Raw genomic sequence first — 22624 nt, 5'->3', positions numbered from 1 at the left:
GAATCATAATTTTCTTTTCGACATTATAACATAGGATCACTTGGCAAGTTGTGTTGAGGAGGGAAATCGAGTTATCTTGGCTGGTGAAGATGTGAAATGGCAAGTTGATACGTGGAGGGTTGGTTCGGCTGCTCTTCAGGTTCTTTCTCCTTATTCTCGAATTCAAAATTCCATATCACAAATGAATGACCATATTCTGCTTTTACTTCTCTAGGTTACTCGTTCAATTGGTGATTTTGATCTAAAACCGACTGTAACAGTTGAACCAGAAATAACTGAGACGACGTTATCTGAGTATGATGAATACATGGTAATGGCTAGCGATGACCTTTGAGATGTGATGAGCAGTGAAGACATTGTGAGCATTATCAAGGACACTGTTAAAGAACCTGGAATGTGCTCAAAAAGGTTAGCAACTGAGGCTGCTTAATGCGAAAGCAAAGACAATATTACAGTTATTGTTGTTTTCCTACAACCTGTATCAATAGCCGAAAGAATTTACTAGAGTTTGGGCATATTTAAATTGAATTTAGTATAATTTTTAACTGAAATGTGAACTTTATCTTTATATGATATTTGATTGGATTAATAAATATTGATTGATTTACGAGTTGAAATGAAATATGAAAGTTGCTCTCTTCTATGAACATTGTGTAGAAAAATATAAAGCACAAGAAATTTATATTGCAAACCAGCTTTGAGGTTTGTTTACCCTTTCTGGGTAATAAAAATGAGCAGGAATTCTCAAATGAATAAACAAATTTCAATAAAATAAGTGTTACATTGTAATTTCAAACTAACAGACGATACACATTTGAGTTTATTTATGTCTCGGAAACAGACATTCTTGTAATGACAAAAAAAGGATCGTCGTTCGCCCAAGAATAAATGAAGTCAAGATTCTTGAGGCGCTTCAAATCTAGTCGGAGTGTCAATGCCCATCAAACAGCAAAGGCCCGATATCAAAATTATGAGCAGAACAATTTCCTAATAAGAAGAAGAGACAATTGGACACAAAACAATATCATTAGATATGAATTATCGATATCCAGAAAAAGGCTCTTTTATGGTCAAGAAAGAAACAGACGGATACTTACAACAAGTAGACCCGAGAGAAGTGAGGATTTGATCTGACAAACTTCATCACAGAAGACTTCAGATTTGTCTGATATATTTCCAGTCCTCTCTACAAAATTATCACCCTCCAAAGAGCAAGAATCCAGGAAAACAACTTTGTTTGGTTCGGAAGGACTACCACAACTCTCTGTAATCTCTAAAACTAGAGATTTCTCCATAGAAAATTCCTCATTTGAAACAGCAACATATGGGAAACAAAATATTGCATTGCTATTATCATAAAAGGCTCTATATACATCTAGCAAAAATGGGATGACAATGAGAAACAAACTAACTAGAAAGTTTGACCACCCTCCTTCAAACAAAACAAACTTGACCAAATCCTTCAGAGACAGAGTTTGATAATTTATTGCTTCCTTTACCATGCTGTTACAAGTCATATTACACACAATTTCAAAATAACACCAATACTCGCCTGAAGCTATATCCTTTAAAATCAGTAAATATCAGTCTCTATACTCAGCAACGTTCTCATGCATATGTTGTAGCTGAATTACATGGATATCGTCGTGTATATAGCATGAACATTAAGCAGAGATCCATTAATAGAACCACTAAACTCTTAAAGGCACCAAAACCTTTTTAATTAAATTTTCTCAAAATAATTGTCATGTCCTTAACATCCATATGTTTAGGAAAGTTGCATACACGCAACAATCGAAAGAAACATAAATATGAGGGAGGAAGAAGAATAAGGGAAGAAATAAAAAATAAAAAAGACTTCATATGTTTGGTCTGATAACCTCTAATAATGGATGCTTGTAAACAAATTAGTGCAACAAAAAATAAAAACCAAAACAACATCACACTTAAGAAATTACTCACAAAGCAACTATGAGTAAAGAGCCTTATCCCTGTTTTTTAAATCCACATGATGAGCAAGGCAGGTACAGTGTGAAAGCAGTAGCTATAACTTGATTCAGATCACTAATGAAAACATACATATCAAAACATGAGGTTCTTGTAAGAGGTATCGTATTGTGCATTGACCATTTGATAATTCAGATGTATTAAGTTAGAAGCATGTAGCAACTAATTTATTTACTAATGAATACACACCAAACCTGTAGCACAATTTGTCAACATTAAAATCATCTTATACATATTCAACTCTACTAATAACCTGAGTCCTTCATTCTCCTATTTCAGCATCCAGTTTACTAAACAGGTGTAAAGGTCAAATCTTTGCGAAACGTGAAGCCCTTCGCGAAAATCAAATGAATCTTCCCTGAAACGGAACCGGATTAGAGCATCATCAACTACAAACATCATCATCGACAAGACGAACAACCAAGATGAACAAAGATGAACAATAAGAAAACCTCATGGTTTTGGGTTTAAAGATGAAATAATGGAAATAATAACATAAATTGATCAAATCACCTGATATTAGAATGAGATCTGTATAATGTATTCGTTTAGATTTAGGTTTTCGCCGCCGTGCTGTCACGAGAAGAGAGAGTAGAGAGAAAAGAGAGAGAAAAAAAATAACGAAATGAAAAAATTTGAGTATTTATATAAAAAAAATTCTTTCGCGAAACGTGAAGTCCATTCGCATGACGCGAAAAGGGTAATTTCGTCCAAAAAAAATAAAAATGATCACCAAATCAATTTAAATTAGCGGTGACCACCAGAGCAAATATATCAATCTTTAAGGTCATTTCGTCAAATTTTCCTCCCTCTCTAACTCCTACATTTAATAATTAGAATACCAATTTAAAAGTCTTATATATATTTAAATTAAAAGGTTTCATTTTATATAAATTTTATTTTATATTTAGGTTTTTAAAATTAAAAATATGGGCATTTGGCCACGAGATGAAATGTATGTGGATACTATGAAATGTATGTAGATACTAATAAATAAATAGTGTCCTATTAAAGTGTGAATATTTATTATTTTGTTTAATAGAGACAATAATTAAAATACAATGGCTAATTTGGTGGGTATCAACTGTTTTCTTACTAGTATCTGTGACCTTCAAAAAGATAGTCATCATTTAGCGTCGTCTAATCATGATTATTAGGCAAACTCTCCCCGACGTTCATAGCCACTTAGGCTATTAGATCCAACGCGGCCTATCGGGACTCCTTAGTTCTCTACTTACGGACATTTATGTGGACGACGATGTCATCGACGTAAACTCATGATCAAATCTCTTCTTGTATTGTTTGTTTCGCTCTTCTTAAACTATCATTATGAAATTCATCGATTAATGGTATTCACGTGTCTTTTGCATTCATATTTTCCATTATATCTTGTTATGTATCTTAAAAATTTATAGATATCTCAAAGAAACAAGACTCTGAGTTGTTCAACAAGCCTCTTCTACTGGTATACTTGTACAGTTTTTTCTAATTATTGTTAAGATTTCTGTTCATTTCTATTACAGTTGATTTTTAACTTATATGTTTTTAGGTAAATCTATCTCATTTATAAATACAGCAAATAGATGCAAAGTTTAGATGAAAAAGAGAAGTGGACTAAAGAAATAGTACTGTGGTGAGATTTTGATTCACAAAATTTGTATTAATTTGCTTTCTTTCTAATTTTAGTCTAATTTGTATTGTTCATTTTTTGTTTAATTTCTTTGTTAAGCTGGTAATTTTTCCAATTTTAATTACTGTGCTTTATTGGAGTTAGCTACCAAAAAGTTTTTGTTATTGATATGATTTTTTTAAGCTCAAACTAAGCCATTCTTATGGATTAATTTTGTGAATATGCTTCTCCTTGAGATTTGTGGTATACGCTAAGATTGTTATCAGTACATATTATAAGTTTTGTTTCAGATATTGTGGTGATGAGATGCTTTGAGACAATTCTCATTTAAATTTTGCTGAGATTCTTGAGATTGGTTTTTGATAAATCAGCTTCTTATTTTCTTTTATCAAATTCTTTATACAGATTTTGAATACTGCATTATGTGCTGCTTGTTGAACTTTTGAGTTTTATACTTCTATTACAACAATTCTGGCCTCCGTTAAATTAGTCTAGAATCTATATATATATAATGATGCTTAATTTTTAAAGTGTCCGGATTGCCGGGTCGAGAGCTGTGGTTAATTTGGATATATGTGAGAGTAAATGGATACTTGGGTCGGATTGTGGGTTGACCCGCCCATAAACTTAAAACGGTTAAAAATAAAATTAAAAATGCTATAGGTATGGTTCAAACTTGCAACCTAACAAAACAAGTACAACCTTTTAACCAACTAGGCTAATAACACTTTATATTTTAAATTCAACCCAAATTTTGATAAACGCGTGACATTTTAACGATATAAGTTCAACTTTTTAACTAACTAATCTCTCTCTCTCTCTCTATATATATATATATATAATGATGCTTAATTTTTAAAGTGTCCAGAGTTGTGGTTAATTTGGATATATGTGAGAATAAATGGATACTTGGGTCGGATTGTGGGTTGACCCGTCCATAAACTTAAAACGGGTAAAAATAAAATTAAAAATGTTATAGGTATGGTTCGAACTTGTAACCTAACAAAACAAGTACAACTTTTTAAACAACTAGGCTAACAACACTTTATATTTTAAACTCAACTCAAAATTTGATAAACGCGTGACATTTTAACAATATAAGTTCAACTTTTTAACTAACTAATCTATATATATATAATGATGCTTAATTTTTAAAGTGTCCGGATTGCCGAGTCGAGAGCTGTGATTAATATGGATATATGTGAGAGTAAATGGATATTTGAGTCGGATTATGGGTTGACCCGCCCATAAAAGTTTTACCGTAATATTTTTTCACGGTTTTTTATATTATCTCTCGTGCAAATGCACGGGATACATGCTAGTTGAATCTAATAATTATTGTGTTTGATTCCCTTGTTTATTTTAACCTGGATTTCTTTTGGAGCTTCCACCCCTGTCTGCTTGTTTCAAGAATTTTCTAAAACTCCTGTATTTACTAAATTAATTTATGCTACCTGCTGCCCCCTTTGCATAAATAGAGGGTAGGGTGGAGTGTGGGAAATTAGTGAGTGTTATTATTTGATGTTGTTTGTTGGATTGTCAATTCACATTGAATTTGATATACTCTTCAACATTTAGTTTAACACCCTTCAATATTATATTTATTTTACTCAAATTAGACCAAAGAAGATGTTATAAATATTTAATTGTGATTTAATCATGAATTATGTTTAATTCGTGTAAGACTATCCACGATAGGGTATTAAATTTTTTCAATTAATACCCTGCCACATCAGCTTAACACCTATTTTAACACTCATTTTTTAGTATGTCCTACAGTAGAGTGTTATTCAAGGTATCAAAATTATTTTTTTACTTTCTCTCACTTCCACATCATTTAAGCATATACACACAAGGATATATTTGGGATGGATTCCGGTATTCATGAGATCTTCCGGGCGTTCAATGTTTTAGTTCGAAGGTTGTATATTTGGGTTTGAGCTTGATTTGGGAAGTAATTTAGAAAGAAGTTATAGTTTTATGAAAGATCCATTAAAGAGTTTGAAGATTTCAAAAGAAAAGTGATACAAACAAGGATGATAATATGGTGGAAAATTTCAGAAATTTTTTGGTGTCCAAATGACACAAACCAAGTCTATATTTATAGTTCTCGAAAAATAAAAAATAATGATAAATATATATATATATATTTTATTTTGATCAATTATTATGCAAAAGTAGTATTTAAAAAATAAAACAAAACAAAAAAATAACCCACCAGCGCTGCCACTTGGCGCTTTCATTGCGCCACATCAGCTGGAAATAAAATTTGCACCGGTATCAAAATTTGATACCCATTTTTTAATCCTCAAAATTTGATACCCATTTGTACCATGCTACACCATTTAGTCCCCATTTAACACCTTATTTAACTCCCTGTTGTGGGTGGTCTAAAGGAATTAAATAAAATATCCCAAAATTCCCAAAAATATCAAAAAAATAAATAAATTATGATCATAATTTTTATTATGATTCCATAAATATTTTTTGTGAAATTTTTGGTGAAATTAATTTAAAAGGAAATAAAAATCGATTTTAATAAACCTTTTAAATAAAAATAAAATCTGATAATTTTGTGTAGCAGAAATTATTTTTAATCTTTGCAACAGGATTCTGAACCATCAAATGAGCGCCTAGATCTCATCCAACAGTCCAAAACGCGCTAGACCCCGCTACAACGAAACCCCGTGCACTCGCCCGCACCAAATCAACTAACGAGGACTAACCTTGTTAGTTAATATCGTTGACCGTGGACGGAATGCGGACGTTGTTAGCCAAAACGACATCGTTAGCCGAAACGACGTCGTTTCAAGCGTCTTCTTCGTTGGGACCTAGGGTTCACCGACTCGATTCTTCTAGAAGCCCCAGCTCATGCTACAGACATCCTTATCGCTTCAAATTTCAGTCATGACTTCCCTCGTCAATGCCTACATTTCCCCTTTATCCTCTAGCCTTATCCTGCCGTAGATAAGACTGCCACAATTTAGGGATAAAATCGGAGAAGGGCAAATCTGACTTCAATTACCCCTCCCTGGCCGACCTTATGGTAGTATAAATACTCCATCACCCTTCCACCATCAAACAATCATCGACCAATCATTAAGTTTACATGTCCAATTTCGGGTCCTGAAATGTCCAATTTCGATAGAAAATGTCCTAAAATGTCTTATTCCAGGTCTCGAAACGTCCAATTTTGGGAGAAAATGTCCTGAAATGTCTTATTTTTTGAGCTGAAATGTGATATTTCATGACATTTTCTCCCGAAAGTAGAATATTTCGGGAAATTTTCTCCCAAATTAGATGTTTCGGGACTCAAAATCGAACATTTCATGATTTTTTCTCCTAAAATTGGATATTTCGGGACATGTTCTCTTGAAAGTATACATTTCGGGACTCGAAATTGGACATTTCAGGACCCAAAATAGGACATTTTAGGTTTTATCCCAAAATTGGAAATTTTGGGACATTTCCCCCGAAATGTGCATTTCTAGACGTTTTTATAAATAAAATGTAGTAAAAAAATTTGCACCAATAATCGGTACCTTTCAGGTTCAACAAGGGCGATTTGTTTAAGTTCAGTGCTCATCTACTATATTGTTCTCTTTGCTAGTTTTCTGAAAGATCAAACAGTTTGTTATCATACAAAATCGATCTAAACAATATTGTTAAATAACTAGATCTAAAAAAACGAAATACCATACAAATTTTTGCTGGGGAAGATTTTGGTTGGAAAAAGATTTTCGTCAAATAAGTTTGAGAGAGAGAAATAAATGGCGGGTTTTGGATTGTATTTATACATAATTTTTTTTTTTATTTTCTTTCTCCTATCCACGTGTCTAGCGCTATATAGGATTCATAGACTTACTTTTGTTATACCTTCGCTGAGTTTATCATTCTTCAAAACCAACATTTTAGCAGTACCGCCAATTGTTTATCTCGTCGGTAAAGCATAGTCTCTTACCATGGTAAATTTTGTGATCAGTAGAGGTTTTTGGTACAGTTATGCGTGTAATCATTTTCAGCTTACAATTGAGTCTCATATAATCTCACATTTTAAAATTTAAAATAGAATGGTACATAGGTGATAGGACGTTTACAATTTCATACAAATGAGCATTGAAAAAAATATAAACATGTAATCTCAATTCTTATATTTGAAAAATAAAATATAATAAAAATAATTTTAATATATATATATATATATATATATATATATATATATATATATTAGTGTGACACAACAATAACTCAAGTATCAAATTTTTTTAAGTTTTAATTTTCGGTTAAAAAATATTGGTTTAACCTGTTAACTTCATAGATTAAAAATATATATCGGTTCGAAATTTTAACTTTCTAAATTAAAAAAATTAATATATGTTCAACATGTTAACTTAATATAATAAATATATATCAGTTCAAAATTTTAACTTACTAAATTTAAAAAAAAAAAAAAAAAAGACATCGGTTCGATATTTTAAAATTTTAAATTCAAAAAATAATTATCGATTGAAAATTTTAATCGTGTTTTGAATGATTTTAAAAAACATAAAATAAATAAAATTTGAAATTCTAATTCCGACCTAAAATGAGTGAAATTGAGAACTATAAAATTATATTAAATTGAATTCCATTGGAATTTTAATTTCAATTCTAATTTTTAATATTAGAGGGTTCTATAACTTAATAATTAAAATTGGACCAATTTCCATTGTCAATTCTAAAGTTACCAAACACGTCATAAAAGAAGATGTTGGTGGTGATATTACTATTGCACCATTAATCGAACTTCATTGTTCATACCGGAGTCATTGCGAGGGATCACCTTTTACCTAAGGAATTAATTTGTATTTGAGGTTATCGAGTTCAGGTCGAGAGAGGGACTCATTGAGCTAGAACGATATGAATTCATTCAAGGTTAATAATGATTAAATTTAGTAGCGATTTAGAAGTTAAGCGATATATTATATAATTTTATTATAAAATTTTATTTTACTTGGGAATAATGTAAATCCACCCAACTTTGATTTCACATATTGAAATTCTTAATACAAACTTCCCATATTAAAATGTTTTTAAAAAATTGCTTACAGCCTGGTGTGTACCATTTAAAATAATAAATATATATATATATATATGAAAATTATTTAAAACTTTTCTTTTCCCTGCCAATATCAATGCTGAAAAATAACTGGACTTATTAGTTTCCGTTTCTGAAATATATATATTGAATGAGAGAACGAGAGAGAATGAACAAGAAAAAAATTAAGAAAAATATTTCTCTTTATTTTCTTTTCTTTTCTTATACTCTTTCATTACCTTCTTTCAGTTAACTCCCAAATTTACTCTGTATATTAAAAACTTTTTTCTAATAATATTTTCTTTAGATGAAACTCAGTTAAAGTTCCAATTCTAGCTGTTTCCAACAAGATGACTAAAACTGATTAAAACTAAAAATATTCTCTTAATATATATTAAAGTAATTAAATAAAGAAACAACTAACTAACGACTACTGGAAGGAGAGAGAGAAAAGCTGAGTATTATATACTGAACGAGAAGTTTCCCTCTCCTTTATTATTTTTGGTTTTCTCGGCGGTTTCCATCTCTCTTTCATCATTATCAAACAATCCAGGTATTCTCTCTTCCAAGCTGCAATTATCAGTCGCCGTCGTCCTCCTCTCTACAACCTCTTCATCTATCTAATATACCATTCTGCTTTCGTCGCCGTCCATTGGAGAGTTCCGGCCGGTACCTTGGCTTCTCATGTACGTTTCCTGTAATTGCATTTTGATTTCGTATACTATATTGATTGATTTATGTAGAACTAGTTTAACGAGACGATTTCACATTATGGAGATTAGGTTAGATGATTGTTTTCTCATTTTAATATAAGTTGTTAGGAATTCATTTCTGTAGTAAGTAACAGTTTGTGTTGATTGCATTACATCTGAGCTAGTATTACATATCGCAGATCATGAAGCAGATAAGATGGATGAAGTTCGCGATTCTTTTGAGTCTGTTCGTTTTGACTTCCGGTAGAGGTTAGTTTCGTTACTGAATTTGTTCATAACTGTGTCGATCCTCACAATATTGACGTAGATTCATGATTTCATATCAGATAGAAATCTCAAGTAAACCGCACATAGACCAATTTGTGTTGTAGATGTATAGTTTCTTAACGTATTTGAGCTTAGTAGCCATGGAATCTGTGCTTATGATGAGTTTAAACGATGTGCAATTGTTAGATGAGCAAAATTGTTTAAGTTAGGTTAGATGAGGACATACGTAAGCGATGAATACACAATGCGGAAATGATTTGGTCTACTAGGTTTGATAAACGCTAATCTGCATCGCTAAACAACTTTACTTCATAATTGTATATGGCTGCTTGACTAATCCTGCTATTTACGCAATTAGGCAGATATACGATTGCTTCTCTTATAATAACCGTTATGTTCTTCATTTGGAAATTTGTGACAGGTTCTAAGTATGACTGTCTAAAGATGAAGCAAACAGAAAATTATTCTGTATACAATCACACTCTTGCAACAATTATAGCTGAATACGCCTCTGCAGTAAGTTCTGCTCACGAATACTAGAATCATTGCGATAATATTATATCAACCACAGGAGGGAAGCACTAAGATTTTTATAATGCTTAGAAAATTTTCATGTAAATGCTTTATTCCATTATCATTGGTCAGATCTAACACAAACCTTTTCAATACTAATGTGATGGTTTGATATCTGAAATGTTATCTTTTTCCTATCGATAAATAAGTATTTTTCACGATTGACAGGTTTATCTAACAGATTTAACAGAGCTATTCACATGGACATGTTCAAGATGCAATGGTTTGACCGAGGTACTATCCTTCAACTGCTTATGAATGATTCTGGAATTTGTCATACCTGGTTAATGAACTTTATATGGAAATTATTGAGCTGCTTTTTGCTTATGAATACTACACAGGGGTTCGAAATTATCGAGCTGATTGTTGATGTTAAGCATTGCTTACAGGTTGGTCTTAGACTCTTGGTTTATATATTTTTGAGATAAAAACTTGCAGCATTGGTTATAATGATTAGAAAATATGGTTTTGTTGGCAGGCATATGTAGGATATGCAAAGAATTTAAATGCTGTTATTGTTGCATTTAGAGGAACTCAATGGAACAGGTTGGTTATAATTTATAAGTAGTTTAGATCCATAACTTGATTAGGTTTGGTCACATTCAAGTCATGTCTACGAATGGCCTTTTTTAATGGATGAAGGTGCATGCATACATTACTGCAGCTTACAGAATTGGGTTCAAGATCTGTACTGGACACAACTAGACTTACACTACCCTGATATGCCTGATGCAATGGTAATTAATATTAAACATAAATATTTGTTTATAATGATCGTTAAAGCTGTATTTTATGTTATGTTTGTTCGTTGGTGATCATTTTTTTGTTTATGTTTTCACTCTTACTTCCCAAATGGTTAATCTCGGACGTATTTGTGACTACTCGTGTTTTTGTAATATTTTTGTCAATTACTACACTTATTTATATTATGCTTGATCAGGTGCATCATGGGTTTTATTATGCTTATCACAATACAACCGTACGTCCAGCAGTTCTAAATGCCATTAGAAGAGCAAAGGAAGCACATGGAAACATTGATCTTTTAATTACAGGTCATTCCATGGGAGGAGCCATGGCTGCCTTTTGTGCACTGGATCTTAAGGTATTTTTAATTAAGTGATTAATTTTGCTTATTTAAACTAAGTTCATTTGATAACTTTTAAGTGTTTTCACAATATTAGTTCCATATTTTTATCAAACTAACTTTTTACATATATCAATTACTTGAAATTCATTCATTTTTGTTTATTCTAATAAAACATATGTTATGGAGAATAATATGGGATTAAAATGGTCAGATAAGTGGAGAAACGGGAAACATTCAAGTAATGACATTCGGACAACCTCGAATAGGAAACGCTGCGTTTGCAAGTCACTACATACAGCGAGTACCGCGAACAATAAGAGTAACACACGAACATGATATCGTGCCTCATTTACCTCCACACTATCATTACTTCTCTCAAAAGACTTATCATCACTTCCCAAGAGAAGTCTGGATTCATTCAATCGATAATGGTTGCTTGATTTACACACTTGAGGAACTATGTGATACTTCCGGTGAAGACCCTTCTTGTAGCAGGTACGTAATAATTAATTAGTATTTACTTACTTAATTAATTAAGGTTTGGAATGAAATTAATTCTACATACAGATCGGTGATTGGACGGAGCATTCCAGATCATTTAAAATATTTTGGATTGGATATGGGATGTTATGATCCACGTACATGCAAGATTGTGGTTGATCCTCGTTTGGATGAATTTACCAGACGAGATATTGATGGAAATACGGTTTTCTCCAGGTATCCTAATCTTATTATTAATGTTAATAATAATAATAAGAGTACTTATGACTACTTAATTAGCTAGCTATCTATCTATCTAAGGTAGATATATATAATATACATTCTTGGGACCTTTTAATTTATATTATTGGAATCAAAAACATCAATAAGTATTAATTCTTCCTTCATTACTTAAATTATGATTCTATAACCTAACCTACCTAATATTTAACATATATGGGACGGACTGTGTCATCACAGGAATATTTTATGTACATATTTTTATCATCTTGAATACTAGTAGATAAATTACATACTGTTTGTTTGTGATGATTGCGGATTGGAGTTTTTCCATTGATTTTTTATTTTTTAGATAAATTTAAATTTGGTCATATTATGTTGGTTATGTTATATTAAAATTCTGCGTATTAAATATTAAATTGGTTTGATAATTGTTTTTGAATATTTGACCATATATATTTAATAATTCATGACAAGTTTGGAAATTATATTTTTAATAATTTTTATTAATAATTAAATAAAATGAACTATAAAAATATATACTGACATAATGATAATAATTTAAAATATTTTTTCTTATTAAAAAAATATAAAATATCAAGATTATATATTTCTGTGTATAAATCAAACTAGTGGTTCAAATCTGTTTAAATGTGCTTACCCTTACTATTGTGTCTCAATTTTATGTGATTTTATTTATTTATTTTAAAATCAAGTTCATTCCTTATGATTTACTTATTCAATTTTTCCTTCCATGTACTGTGTTTCATTTTATCTATTTTTAATTTTGAAAAAAAAAAAGGAAAACTAAATTTGAATCTGAATCAACCAAATTAGTTAGATGGCAATCTTGGCCAAAATAAGCATAAAGGCTAATTTATTCAAATTAAAATATTTCAGGGGTGAATTTGCTCCTTTCAGTTTCATAAAATGAGCTTGACCAAGAACTTAAAAAAAAAAAAAAAAAAATCTCTCTTAACAATTTTTTCTTTTTCTAACCAATAAATAATGTCAAGTATCCTCTCAAACAGGGAAATTGGAAGAAATGACCCTAGGTTAGGCCTAAATGCATATGGTGTGGGGCATAATTTAAATATCGCTGGTGACCCTCCAACCTGCATTCAACGAATCAGGGCGAATCAATGACGTTCTGTAAAGGAAATCAACACAAACAATCATATGTAAATAAAATCAACACAAACAATCATACGTAAACGAAATCAACACAAAAAATATAAACGAATATAGTGGAAATTTTATCTTCGGTCGTCGTCGTTCGCCGCTCTAGGCCATTGAATATAGTGGAATGATCCACGGTGCCTCTTCGATTGGTTCTTCGGCGATGAAAAAGAAGAGAAAGTCTTCTCCGCCACCATGAGAGTGAAAATGAATCAAAAATGAAAAAAAAATATGACTTTATAGGGTTTCGGGTGCGTCACGCAACTGGAGTTGCGTTACGCAAGAGTATAATTGTCATTAAAAAAAAGGTTATCAGTGCTATTTAAATTATGCCCCCACACAAAACACATTTTGGCCTGTTATTAGGGTCATTTGCTCAAATTCTCCGTTTTGAAAAGTGAATTGTTTATAATTATAAATATTAATATAAAATGAAAAGTAAAATATTAAAGTGTTATTTAATATTTATCAGTTTCATCTCTTTGCCAGTTTAATCATAGTGACCCGGATACTTGAATGCTCAACCAACACTTATTTCCCCCATCCTGAACGCGGGAGAATGTGGAAATTGGGGAGGTTTCCATGAAATTTAAGACGAACTACTCCATCGATCACTCATTTGCGTCGTCGGTCGATAAGAGAAGAAGAAGGTGTCTTTTCTCTTCGATAACCATGGCATTTCCTCCATTCAATTTCCCCAATACTTTCAGCTTCAGCTTCATCTTCCCCTTTTCTCTCCTTATTCTCCTACCACCGATACCCGCCGCCGGCAACTCACCTGTTCATCACTACGATTCACATCATGCTATCGCCGTCAACTGCGGCTTCCCCCGCAACTCCACAGCACTTAACGGCAGACAATGGGTTGGAGAAACAGATTCTGCTACCATGATCATTTTTCATGGACCTGCAAGTCAATCAGTCAGCCCTCCTTACTCCATTCACAACCTCCTCGATCCCACTCCCTATAGGACGGCTAGAGCTTCTCGGGCATCCTTCACCTACACCTTCCATGTTGGCTCCGGCTACAAGTTCATCCGCCTTCACTTCTACCCAGTTTCATACTCTGGTTTCAAGACGTCCACAGCCTTCATAACCGTAAAATCAGGTCCCTATACACTCCTCAACAATTTCAGTGCTTTCCTAACAGCCGATTCTCTCGGCCTCAAATCCATTGTAAAAGAATTCACCCTTTATGTACCTGACCACAACGAGCCCTTATCAATTACTTTCTCCCCTTCAAGAGCAATCCCGTCTGATGATACATTTGCATTTGTAAATGGAATTGAAGTTGTTCCCATGCCGCTTGGTCTCTACTACACCATGGAGGGAGATGGAGGGGCTTATGATGCAGGGCAGAATTACCGACTTCCCATCGGTATAACCATTGCAATGGAGATGGCCCATCGGTTAAACGTTGGAGGCGGCTCACTTACATCTGCTGCACATGACACAAGTATGCACAGGGAGTGGACTGACGACTCAAACCATCTGATAGAATCAAGTGTTTTTTCCATCACGTCATCAAATCGGATCAAGTATACTGACACATCAAAAAATGGTGCACCACAACGAGTGTACCAGACGTCATGGTCTATGAACAAAAATACGAAAGTGGGTGAACGAGTTAGTTTTACATGGAAGTTGCCTGTTGATTTGGGTTTCGGGTATCTTATCAGACTGCATTTTTGTGAGCTTGACTATGAGGTGAAGGAGAGTGGGCAAAAAGAGTTTAGTATTCTAATAAACAATCAAATCGTTGAGCCTAGAGGAGACTTGATCAGGTGGGGCGGTGAGATTGGAGTTGCAATCTATAAAGATTACTTGGTGACAGTAAGAGGAGACAGAATGATGGGCAAGAAAGATATACGTGTAGCTTTGTACCCTGGTAACGAGGATCAATCAACTGAATTTATTGATGCAGTTCTCAAGGGAATCGAGGTTTTTAAACTGAGTAATCCGGATGACAATCTTGCTGGGGTGAATCCAGTCATTTCCCATCCTCATGCTCCGATTAACCATATACTTAAAATGCCGACTACAACAGGTAGAAATTACATTACAACTCTGGTTATAATTGTGATTACTCTTCTCAATGTCATCGTTTATCAAATTTGTGAATGGAGAGAGAAAATTTGGAGTAAAAACATTTCGCCATCACTAACAGATGGAGAATTCTGTCGTAGATTTTCATTTGGTGAGATCTTATCCGCAACCAACAACTTTGATAAAGAATTAGAGATTGGACATGGGGGCTTCGGTAAGGTCTACAAAGGAGTTATTGATGGCAAGACGGAAACAGTTGCAATTAAAAGGTTAAGCTCTGAATCTAAGCAGGGAGAGAAAGAATTTAGGTCAGAAATTGATATTCTTTCCAAGCTTCGACACAAACACCTTGTCTCTCTGATAGGATACTGCAACAAGGGTCGTGAGATGATTCTTGTTTACGAGTACATGGAGCATGGAACTCTCGCAGATCATCTTCACAAGAAAAATCGTGATGGTAGTAGCAATGGAGAAGTGACTCCTCTTTCTTGGGAGCAAAGGCTCAATGTATGCTTGGGTGCTGCTCGCGGGTTAGATTACCTGCACACCAATAGTGATCAGGACACCATACATCGAGATGTCAAGAGCGAAAACATTTTGTTGGATAGGGATTGGGTTGCCAAAATTGCAGACTTTGGCATATGCAAAGTGGGAACTGCGATCGATACTCCCACCCATATCAGTACCGATGTAAAGGGGACTATTGGTTACCTAGATCCCCAGTATTTCTTGACCCGTAGGTTAACCAAAAAATCTGATGTTTATGCGTTCGGTGTGGTTTTGTGGGAAGCATTATGTGGGAGGCCAGCCGTTGATACTAGATTAGACGGGGAACAGCGCAGCCTCGTTTTGTGGGTTCAAAACTGCTTCAAGGTAGGAATAGTTGACTCTATCATTGATTCCAGTTTGAGGGGACAAATATCAACTCCTTCCCTCAAATTGTACCTTAATCTTGCAAACCTATGCTTGCATAACCAGGCTATTGAACGACCTACAATGGCTGAAGTCACACATGGCCTTGAATCTGTATTAGCGGCGGCTTCTGCAATATCTCAAGGTTCAATCTCTTCAACCTCTTCTGGGCCATTGCAACTGGATGATAATAAAATGCAGCAAAAGAAGAAGATGACCAAGCATGGCAACGTCTTCCAAAGGAGTTTCCAATCTTTAGTTAGAAGAATAGATATTCGACTGAGAAAGAGCAGTGAAAACACCAGTGTTATGGAATTGGAGCCTCGTCTAGAGAATGCGCTTCTATCCTTCCGTCGTTTTTCTCTTGCTGAGGTTACAAGGGCAACACACAACTTCAGTAATGTTATTGGAAGAGGTTGTTTTGGAAAATGTTACCAAGGAATGATTGATTATGGAACCACCTTGGTTGCAATCAAAGAGAAAGAGATAAGGTTGCCATGGGTAAATGAAATCTTGATTATGTCAAGAATTAATCATCATCGTAACATGGTCAATTTAATTGGGTACTGCAATGAGGAAGGCAGAATGTTGGTTGTGTTGGAATATATGAGTAACGGGTCCCTAAGTGATCATATCCATGATAAGAAGAAGAATCGTCTCCCATGGAAAAGGAGGCTGGAGATATGCATTGGTGTTGCCCAGGGATTACGCCACCTTCATTCTGAGATGTCGCACGAAAGAGTGATCCATCGCGATGTGAAGCCGGGTAATATCCTGCTAGACAGTAGTTGGGTCGCAAAGGTTTCAGACTTTGAGTTGGCATCGGCAGCATTGGGATCCTCAACCCATGTCACCACGGCGGTACGTGGTACCATTGGCTACCTAGACCCAAATTACCTCACGACCGGCCATCTTACACTGAAATCCGATGTCTACTCTTTTGGTGTGGTATTGCTGGAGGTACTTTGTGCCAGGGAACCTTATGATTTGTTTCGTTTAGACGAAGAAAATGAAGATGTCTTTGTAGTAGACTACATAAGAAACATCATCCAAGAGAATAGAATAGACGATGCCATGGACCAGTGTCTAGTGGGAAAGATTGCTCCGGAGTGCTTGATTCAGTACTTGCGGATTGTGATGAATTGCGTGAATGGTAGGGAAATATATAGGCCATCAATGGAGGCAGTGGTGTCGGGCCTGAGTAACGTACTAGAGTTACAAGAGAGATGGGAGTTAGACGCGGTTGTAGCAGCAGATCCACCTTCTGGGGCGGCGTCAGAAGAATGGTTCAGCAACATGATGGCCATTGAGCGGTCCAGCAAGAAGAACACGGTGGCACACGATGATGATGATCTTGCCAATTTCTCTCAGGATGTGTCCGAAACAGAATGGATCGCCACTTTCTAGTATTATGTAGTGAGTTCAAGGTAGGATATTCATTCAGTCCACAGCAGAAATGTTGTATAATATTGAATAGTATCTAGTCTCTTGGCTTGGCTTGGCTGGACTAACATCCAGCCTACGAGGAGGATTCCGTATCCAGATCAACGAATTCTCCTCTACTCATGTTTAATGTATAAAAGATATTTGTGTTGTGGGTATCAGAGGATTTCAAGAAATGACCGATAAGATCCAGATCAATACTGATTGCAGAAGTCGCAAGGTTCTTTCTTTCTTTCTTCTTAATCCTCCTCTCCTCCAACTTCATATTATTATTATTGTTTTGTTTGTAAAATTCCATTTCGATTTATAATGAATTATGATGGAAGCAGATTGACGATCTTAAGCACTGTCCATATGCTGAGGTAATTAATCCTTTCTTCTATCGATATAATTACTTCATGATATGAATGTGATGAATTTAGACATCAAAACCCACCCAACCAATATTGTTCAGATTTGCTGGTACTTTACTGAATCTTGGGAGCAATTTAGGATTAATGGAAGAGTTGATGTTATTGATGGGTCTTGTTCAGACTTGATGAAGCTTCAGGTTATAATAATCCTTAATTTAGTTATTATAAGTGCACGATTAAAATAGATGTTAGAATGAATGAATGAATGAATGCAGCCTGGTTTGCTAGTTCTTTGAGGTAGACAACAGGGCCTCATCCAGGTCTACCATCATTAACTGAACAAGATCCTCCACCTTCCATAATAGATGCAGGAGGAGGGCCTATTGATGCATTCTGTCAGCTAGTTCTTGAACCTGATAAGGTCTCAAAATTGTTGTATTATTACCAAATTTCCTCTTTTCATTGGTTTTGTATCATGAGTGTTTAATCCATGATCTATTATTATCATTCACTTTCTAGATTCTCACTTGACCTTTTCTCTGTATCTCAGCTTGACAGACTGTAAAAAAATGACAAATTAAATTTATTACATTAGTAAACTTTTTTAAACTCCTAAATCTGAGACCGAACTATGTAAGTTGATCAGTGTTGGAGGTCTTATCTTCTTCTTTTGAGCATAATATGGATTTATCTAAACCCAACCCTAACCCAAACCCAAAATATTAATTTGGGTTGGTTAATATGGGTTGGGTTGAGTATGGGTTGGGTTGAGTATGGGTTGAGTTTAATTTGGGTTGGGTTAGGGTTACTCAAATTATATAAATTTAGTTTAATTCTCTATTATTAATCCAATATAAACTAATCATCTTCCAACTTTAAGTCGAACACGTTTTTGACATGTTTAACATATTTTTCATACGTTTAACACGTTTTGCACACATTTAACACGTTTTTAATATTTTTAACACATTTCACTTATAACATGTTTTTCACATGTTTAACACGTTTTTCACACGTTTAACGCGTTTTTCATACGTTTAATACGTTTTTCACACGTTTTCACGTTTTTGACACGTTTTCACGTTTAACACGTTTTCACGTTTTTGACATGTTTTCACGTTTTTGACATGTTTAATACATTTTCACACTAATAACACGTTTTTTACGTTTTTGTCACGTTGAACACGTTTTTGACATGTTTAATACGTTTAACACGTTTTTGACAAGTTTAACACGTTTTTTACGTTTTTGCACGTTTAACACGTTTTTAACATATTTAACACGTTAACACGTTTTTGATAAGTTTAACACGATTTTCACGTTTTTGGCACGTTTAACACGTTTTAAACATATTTAACACGTTTTTGATAAGTTTAACACGATTTTCACGTTTTTGGCACGTTTACCACGTTTTTGACATTGTAACACGTTTTTTTTATATATTTAACACGTTTTTCACACGTTTAACACGTTTTTAATATTTTTATCACGTTTCACACTTAAAACATGTTTTTCACACGTTTAATACGTTTTTATGTTTTTGGCACGTTTAACAAAATTTTGACATGTTTAACACGTTTTCATACTAATAACACGTTTTTGTCATGTTTAACACGTTTTTGACATGTTTAATACGTTTAACGCGTTTTTGACAAATTAAACACGTTTTTTTACGTTTTTGGCACGTTTAACACGTTTTTAACATAACTAACACGTTAACACTGTTTTCACGTTTTTGGCACGTTTAACACGTTTTTAACATTTTAACACATTTTTGATATGTTTAACACGTTTTCACACGTTTAACACGTGTTTCACACATTTAATATGTTTTTCACGTTTCTGGCATTTTAAACACGTTTTTGACATATTTGACACGTTTTTCACACATTAACACGTTTTTCACATTTTGGTACGTTTAATACGTTTTTGACATGTTTAACATGTTTTCCACATTCTTAACATGTTTAAATGTTTGTAACATGTTTAACATATTTTTCACGTTTTTGGCACGTTTAACACGTTTTTGACATTTTAACACGTTTTACACATTTAACATATTTTTGACATGTTTAGCATATTATTTTGCACGTTAACACGGTTTGATAAATTTTAACACGTTTTGTCACGTTTACCACGTTTTTGGCATTTTTGACACGTTTAATATGTTTTTCACACGTTTGACATTAAACGTGTGAAAACGTATTAAACGTGTCAAAAATGTGAAAAACATATTAAACGTGTCAAAACGTGTTAAACGTATCAAAATATGTCAAAAATGAGGAAAACGTGTTAAACGTGCCAAAAAAGTGGAATATGTGTCAAAACGTGTTAAACGTGTCAAAAACGTGAAAAACGTGTGAAAACATGTTACAAACGTGTTAAACGTGTTACATACGTGTTAAACGTGTTAATAATGTGAAAACGTGAAAAACATGTTAAACATGTCAAAACGTGTTAAACGTGCCAAAAACGTGAAAAATGTGTCAAAATGTGTTAAATATGTCATAATCGTGAAAAATGTGTCAAACATGTTAAAAACGTGTTAAACATGTCAAAACATGAAAATAGTGTCCAACGTGTCAAATGTGTTAAATGTGTTGAATGTGTGAAAAACGTATTAAACGTGTCGAAAACGTATTAAATGTGTCGAAAACGTGTAAAAAACGTGTTAAACGTCTCAAAATGTGGAAAACGTGTCAAAACGTGTTAAACGTGTCAAAACGTGTTAAACGTGCCAAAAATGTGAAAAACGTGTGAAACGTGTCAATAATGTGAAAAACGTATTACAAGTGTCGAAAACGTGTTAAACATGTCAAAACGTGTCAAACGTGTCAAAAACGTGTTAAACGTGTTAAAAACGTGTTAAACATGCCAAAAACATGAGAAACGTAAAAAACGTGTCAAAAACGTGTTAAACGTCTCAAAACGTGGAAAACGTGTTAAACGTGTCAAAACGTGCCAAAAATGTGAAAAACGTGTGAAACGTGTCAATAATGTGAAAAACGTATTAAACGTGTCGAAAACGTGTTAAACGTGTTAAAACGTGTCAAAAACGTGGAAAACGTGTTAAACGTGTTAAAACGTGCCAAAAACGTGTGAAACGTGTCGAAAATGTGAAAAATATGTTAAACGTGTCAAAACGTGTTAAACGTGCCAAAATGTGTCAAAATGTGTTAAATGTGTCGAAAACGTGAAAAAATGTGTCAAAACGTGTCAAAACGTGTTAAACGTGTTAAAACGTGCCAAAATGTGTCAAAATGTGTTAAATGTGTCGAAAACGTGAAAAAACGTGTCAAAACGTGTCAAACGTGTCAAAAACGTGTTAAACGTGTCAAAACGTGTTAAAAATGTGTTAAACATGTCAAAAAATGAAAAACGTGTTCAACGTGTCAAAAATGTGTTAAACGTGCCAAAAACGTGTTAAACGTGTCAAAAACGTGTTAAATGTATGAAAAACGTGTTAAAATTGTCAAAAACATGAAAAACGTGTTAAACGAATAAAAATGTGTTAAATGAGTCAAATAAATGTTAAATAAAAAAATAAAAATAAAATAATTTGGGTTACCCAACCCATACTCAACCCAACTCATATTAGTAAATAATATGGGTTGAATTATGGGTTGGGTAAATTTAATTTGGGTTGAATATGGGTTGGGTAATACGGGTTGAGTTTACCCGTTTGCTCACCCCTAATTATTATCATTCACTTTCTATATTCTCACTTGACCTTTTCTCTGTATCTTAGCTTGACAGACTGTAAAAAAATGACAAATTAAATTTATTACATTAGTAAACTTTTTTAAACTCCTAAATCTGAGACCGAACTATGTAAGTTGATCAGTGTTGGAAGTCTTATCTTCTTCTTTGAGCAGAACTTTAAGTCTTTCATGGTCAATTCTTATTAAAAATAATTCAACTTTCAATTTTAATCTCACATGGTATTGATTTATTAATTTTTTTTATGTCCTTTGAATCTTTTTAACTTAAATTAAATTTGTTTATCCTGACATTTGGGAGAAATTTGAGGAAATGACCCTACTGATAGGCTTAAATGGGGAAATTTGAGGAAATGACCCTAATAACAGGCCTAAATGCGTTAGGTGTGAGCGCATAATTTAAATAGCGTTGGTGACCCTCTTTTTTTTCTGACGAAAATGTCCCTATTACGTCACGCATCCTCCAGTTGCGTGACGCACCTGAGCGCATTGTGAAAAGTCCACAATGCCCTTAATATATAATTAGAAAATTTTCAGTTCTTCTCATTTCTTTTCATTTCTTTCTTCCTTGTTCTCTCTCTTCACTTCCCCTTCTCCCATTCTCCTCCTTCTCTCTAAAAAGACGACCACCCCCAACGACGACCCTCGACGAAAACGTCATAATCCCAACGAATGAAGGATGTCTGCTGTATGCTTACTTCTTCCTTTATTTCTTTTTTGAACGCATTGTTGGTTAAAGTTTAGAGATTAGGGATTGATTAGATAAATGGCATCGTTGCGGCGGAATCCGGGTGCGTCTCGTGAATGCAGGTGCGTAACGCGGGTGCGTCACGCAGGTGCGTCACGCAACCGAGTGACGCACCCCAGACCATTTATAGTGAGTACTTGAATTTCATTG

The 22624-nt window shown here is 33.8% G+C and overlaps 3 protein-coding genes and 1 long non-coding RNA gene across 4 annotated transcripts; all 4 read left to right on the top strand.

The window, feature by feature from the left end:
• Positions 1-9175: 9175 nt before the first annotated feature.
• LOC124926157 (lipase-like) lies at positions 9176-12138 on the top strand. The gene is made up of 10 exons (XM_047466339.1): positions 9176-9400; positions 9607-9676; positions 10116-10210; positions 10436-10501; positions 10609-10656; positions 10746-10813; positions 10932-11004; positions 11208-11369; positions 11566-11849; positions 11922-12138. The coding sequence occupies exons 2-10, from the start codon at positions 9610-9612 to the stop codon at positions 12136-12138; spliced, it is 1080 nt and encodes a 359-aa protein (XP_047322295.1). The 5' UTR covers positions 9176-9400; positions 9607-9609.
• Positions 12139-13925: 1787 nt separating this feature from the next.
• LOC124926148 (receptor-like protein kinase FERONIA) lies at positions 13926-14699 on the top strand (the record flags this gene model as incomplete). The annotated part of the gene is made up of 1 exon (XM_047466327.1): positions 13926-14699. A coding segment is annotated over exon 1 (774 nt), but the record flags the coding sequence as incomplete, so codon positions are not given.
• Positions 14700-14705: 6 nt separating this feature from the next.
• On the top strand, positions 14706-17618 carry LOC124926138 (putative receptor-like protein kinase At5g39000). Its single transcript, XM_047466316.1, has one exon. The coding sequence runs from the start codon at positions 14712-14714 to the stop codon at positions 17616-17618; it is 2907 nt and encodes a 968-aa protein (XP_047322272.1). The 5' UTR covers positions 14706-14711.
• A 142-nt stretch (positions 17619-17760) lies between these two features.
• On the top strand, positions 17761-18205 carry LOC124922707. Its single transcript, XR_007097857.1, has 3 exons — positions 17761-17874; positions 17984-18016; positions 18109-18205. It is a non-coding gene; the product is annotated as an uncharacterized LOC124922707 (long non-coding RNA).
• The last annotated feature ends 4419 nt before the right edge of the window (positions 18206-22624 follow it).

Source organism: Impatiens glandulifera, chromosome 1, assembly GCF_907164915.1.
Source record: "Impatiens glandulifera chromosome 1, dImpGla2.1, whole genome shotgun sequence".
Lineage (NCBI taxonomy): Eukaryota > Viridiplantae > Streptophyta > Magnoliopsida > Ericales > Balsaminaceae > Impatiens > Impatiens glandulifera.
Note: the sequence above shows the minus strand (reverse complement) of the source record. Positions and strands in the feature narration are given on the sequence as shown.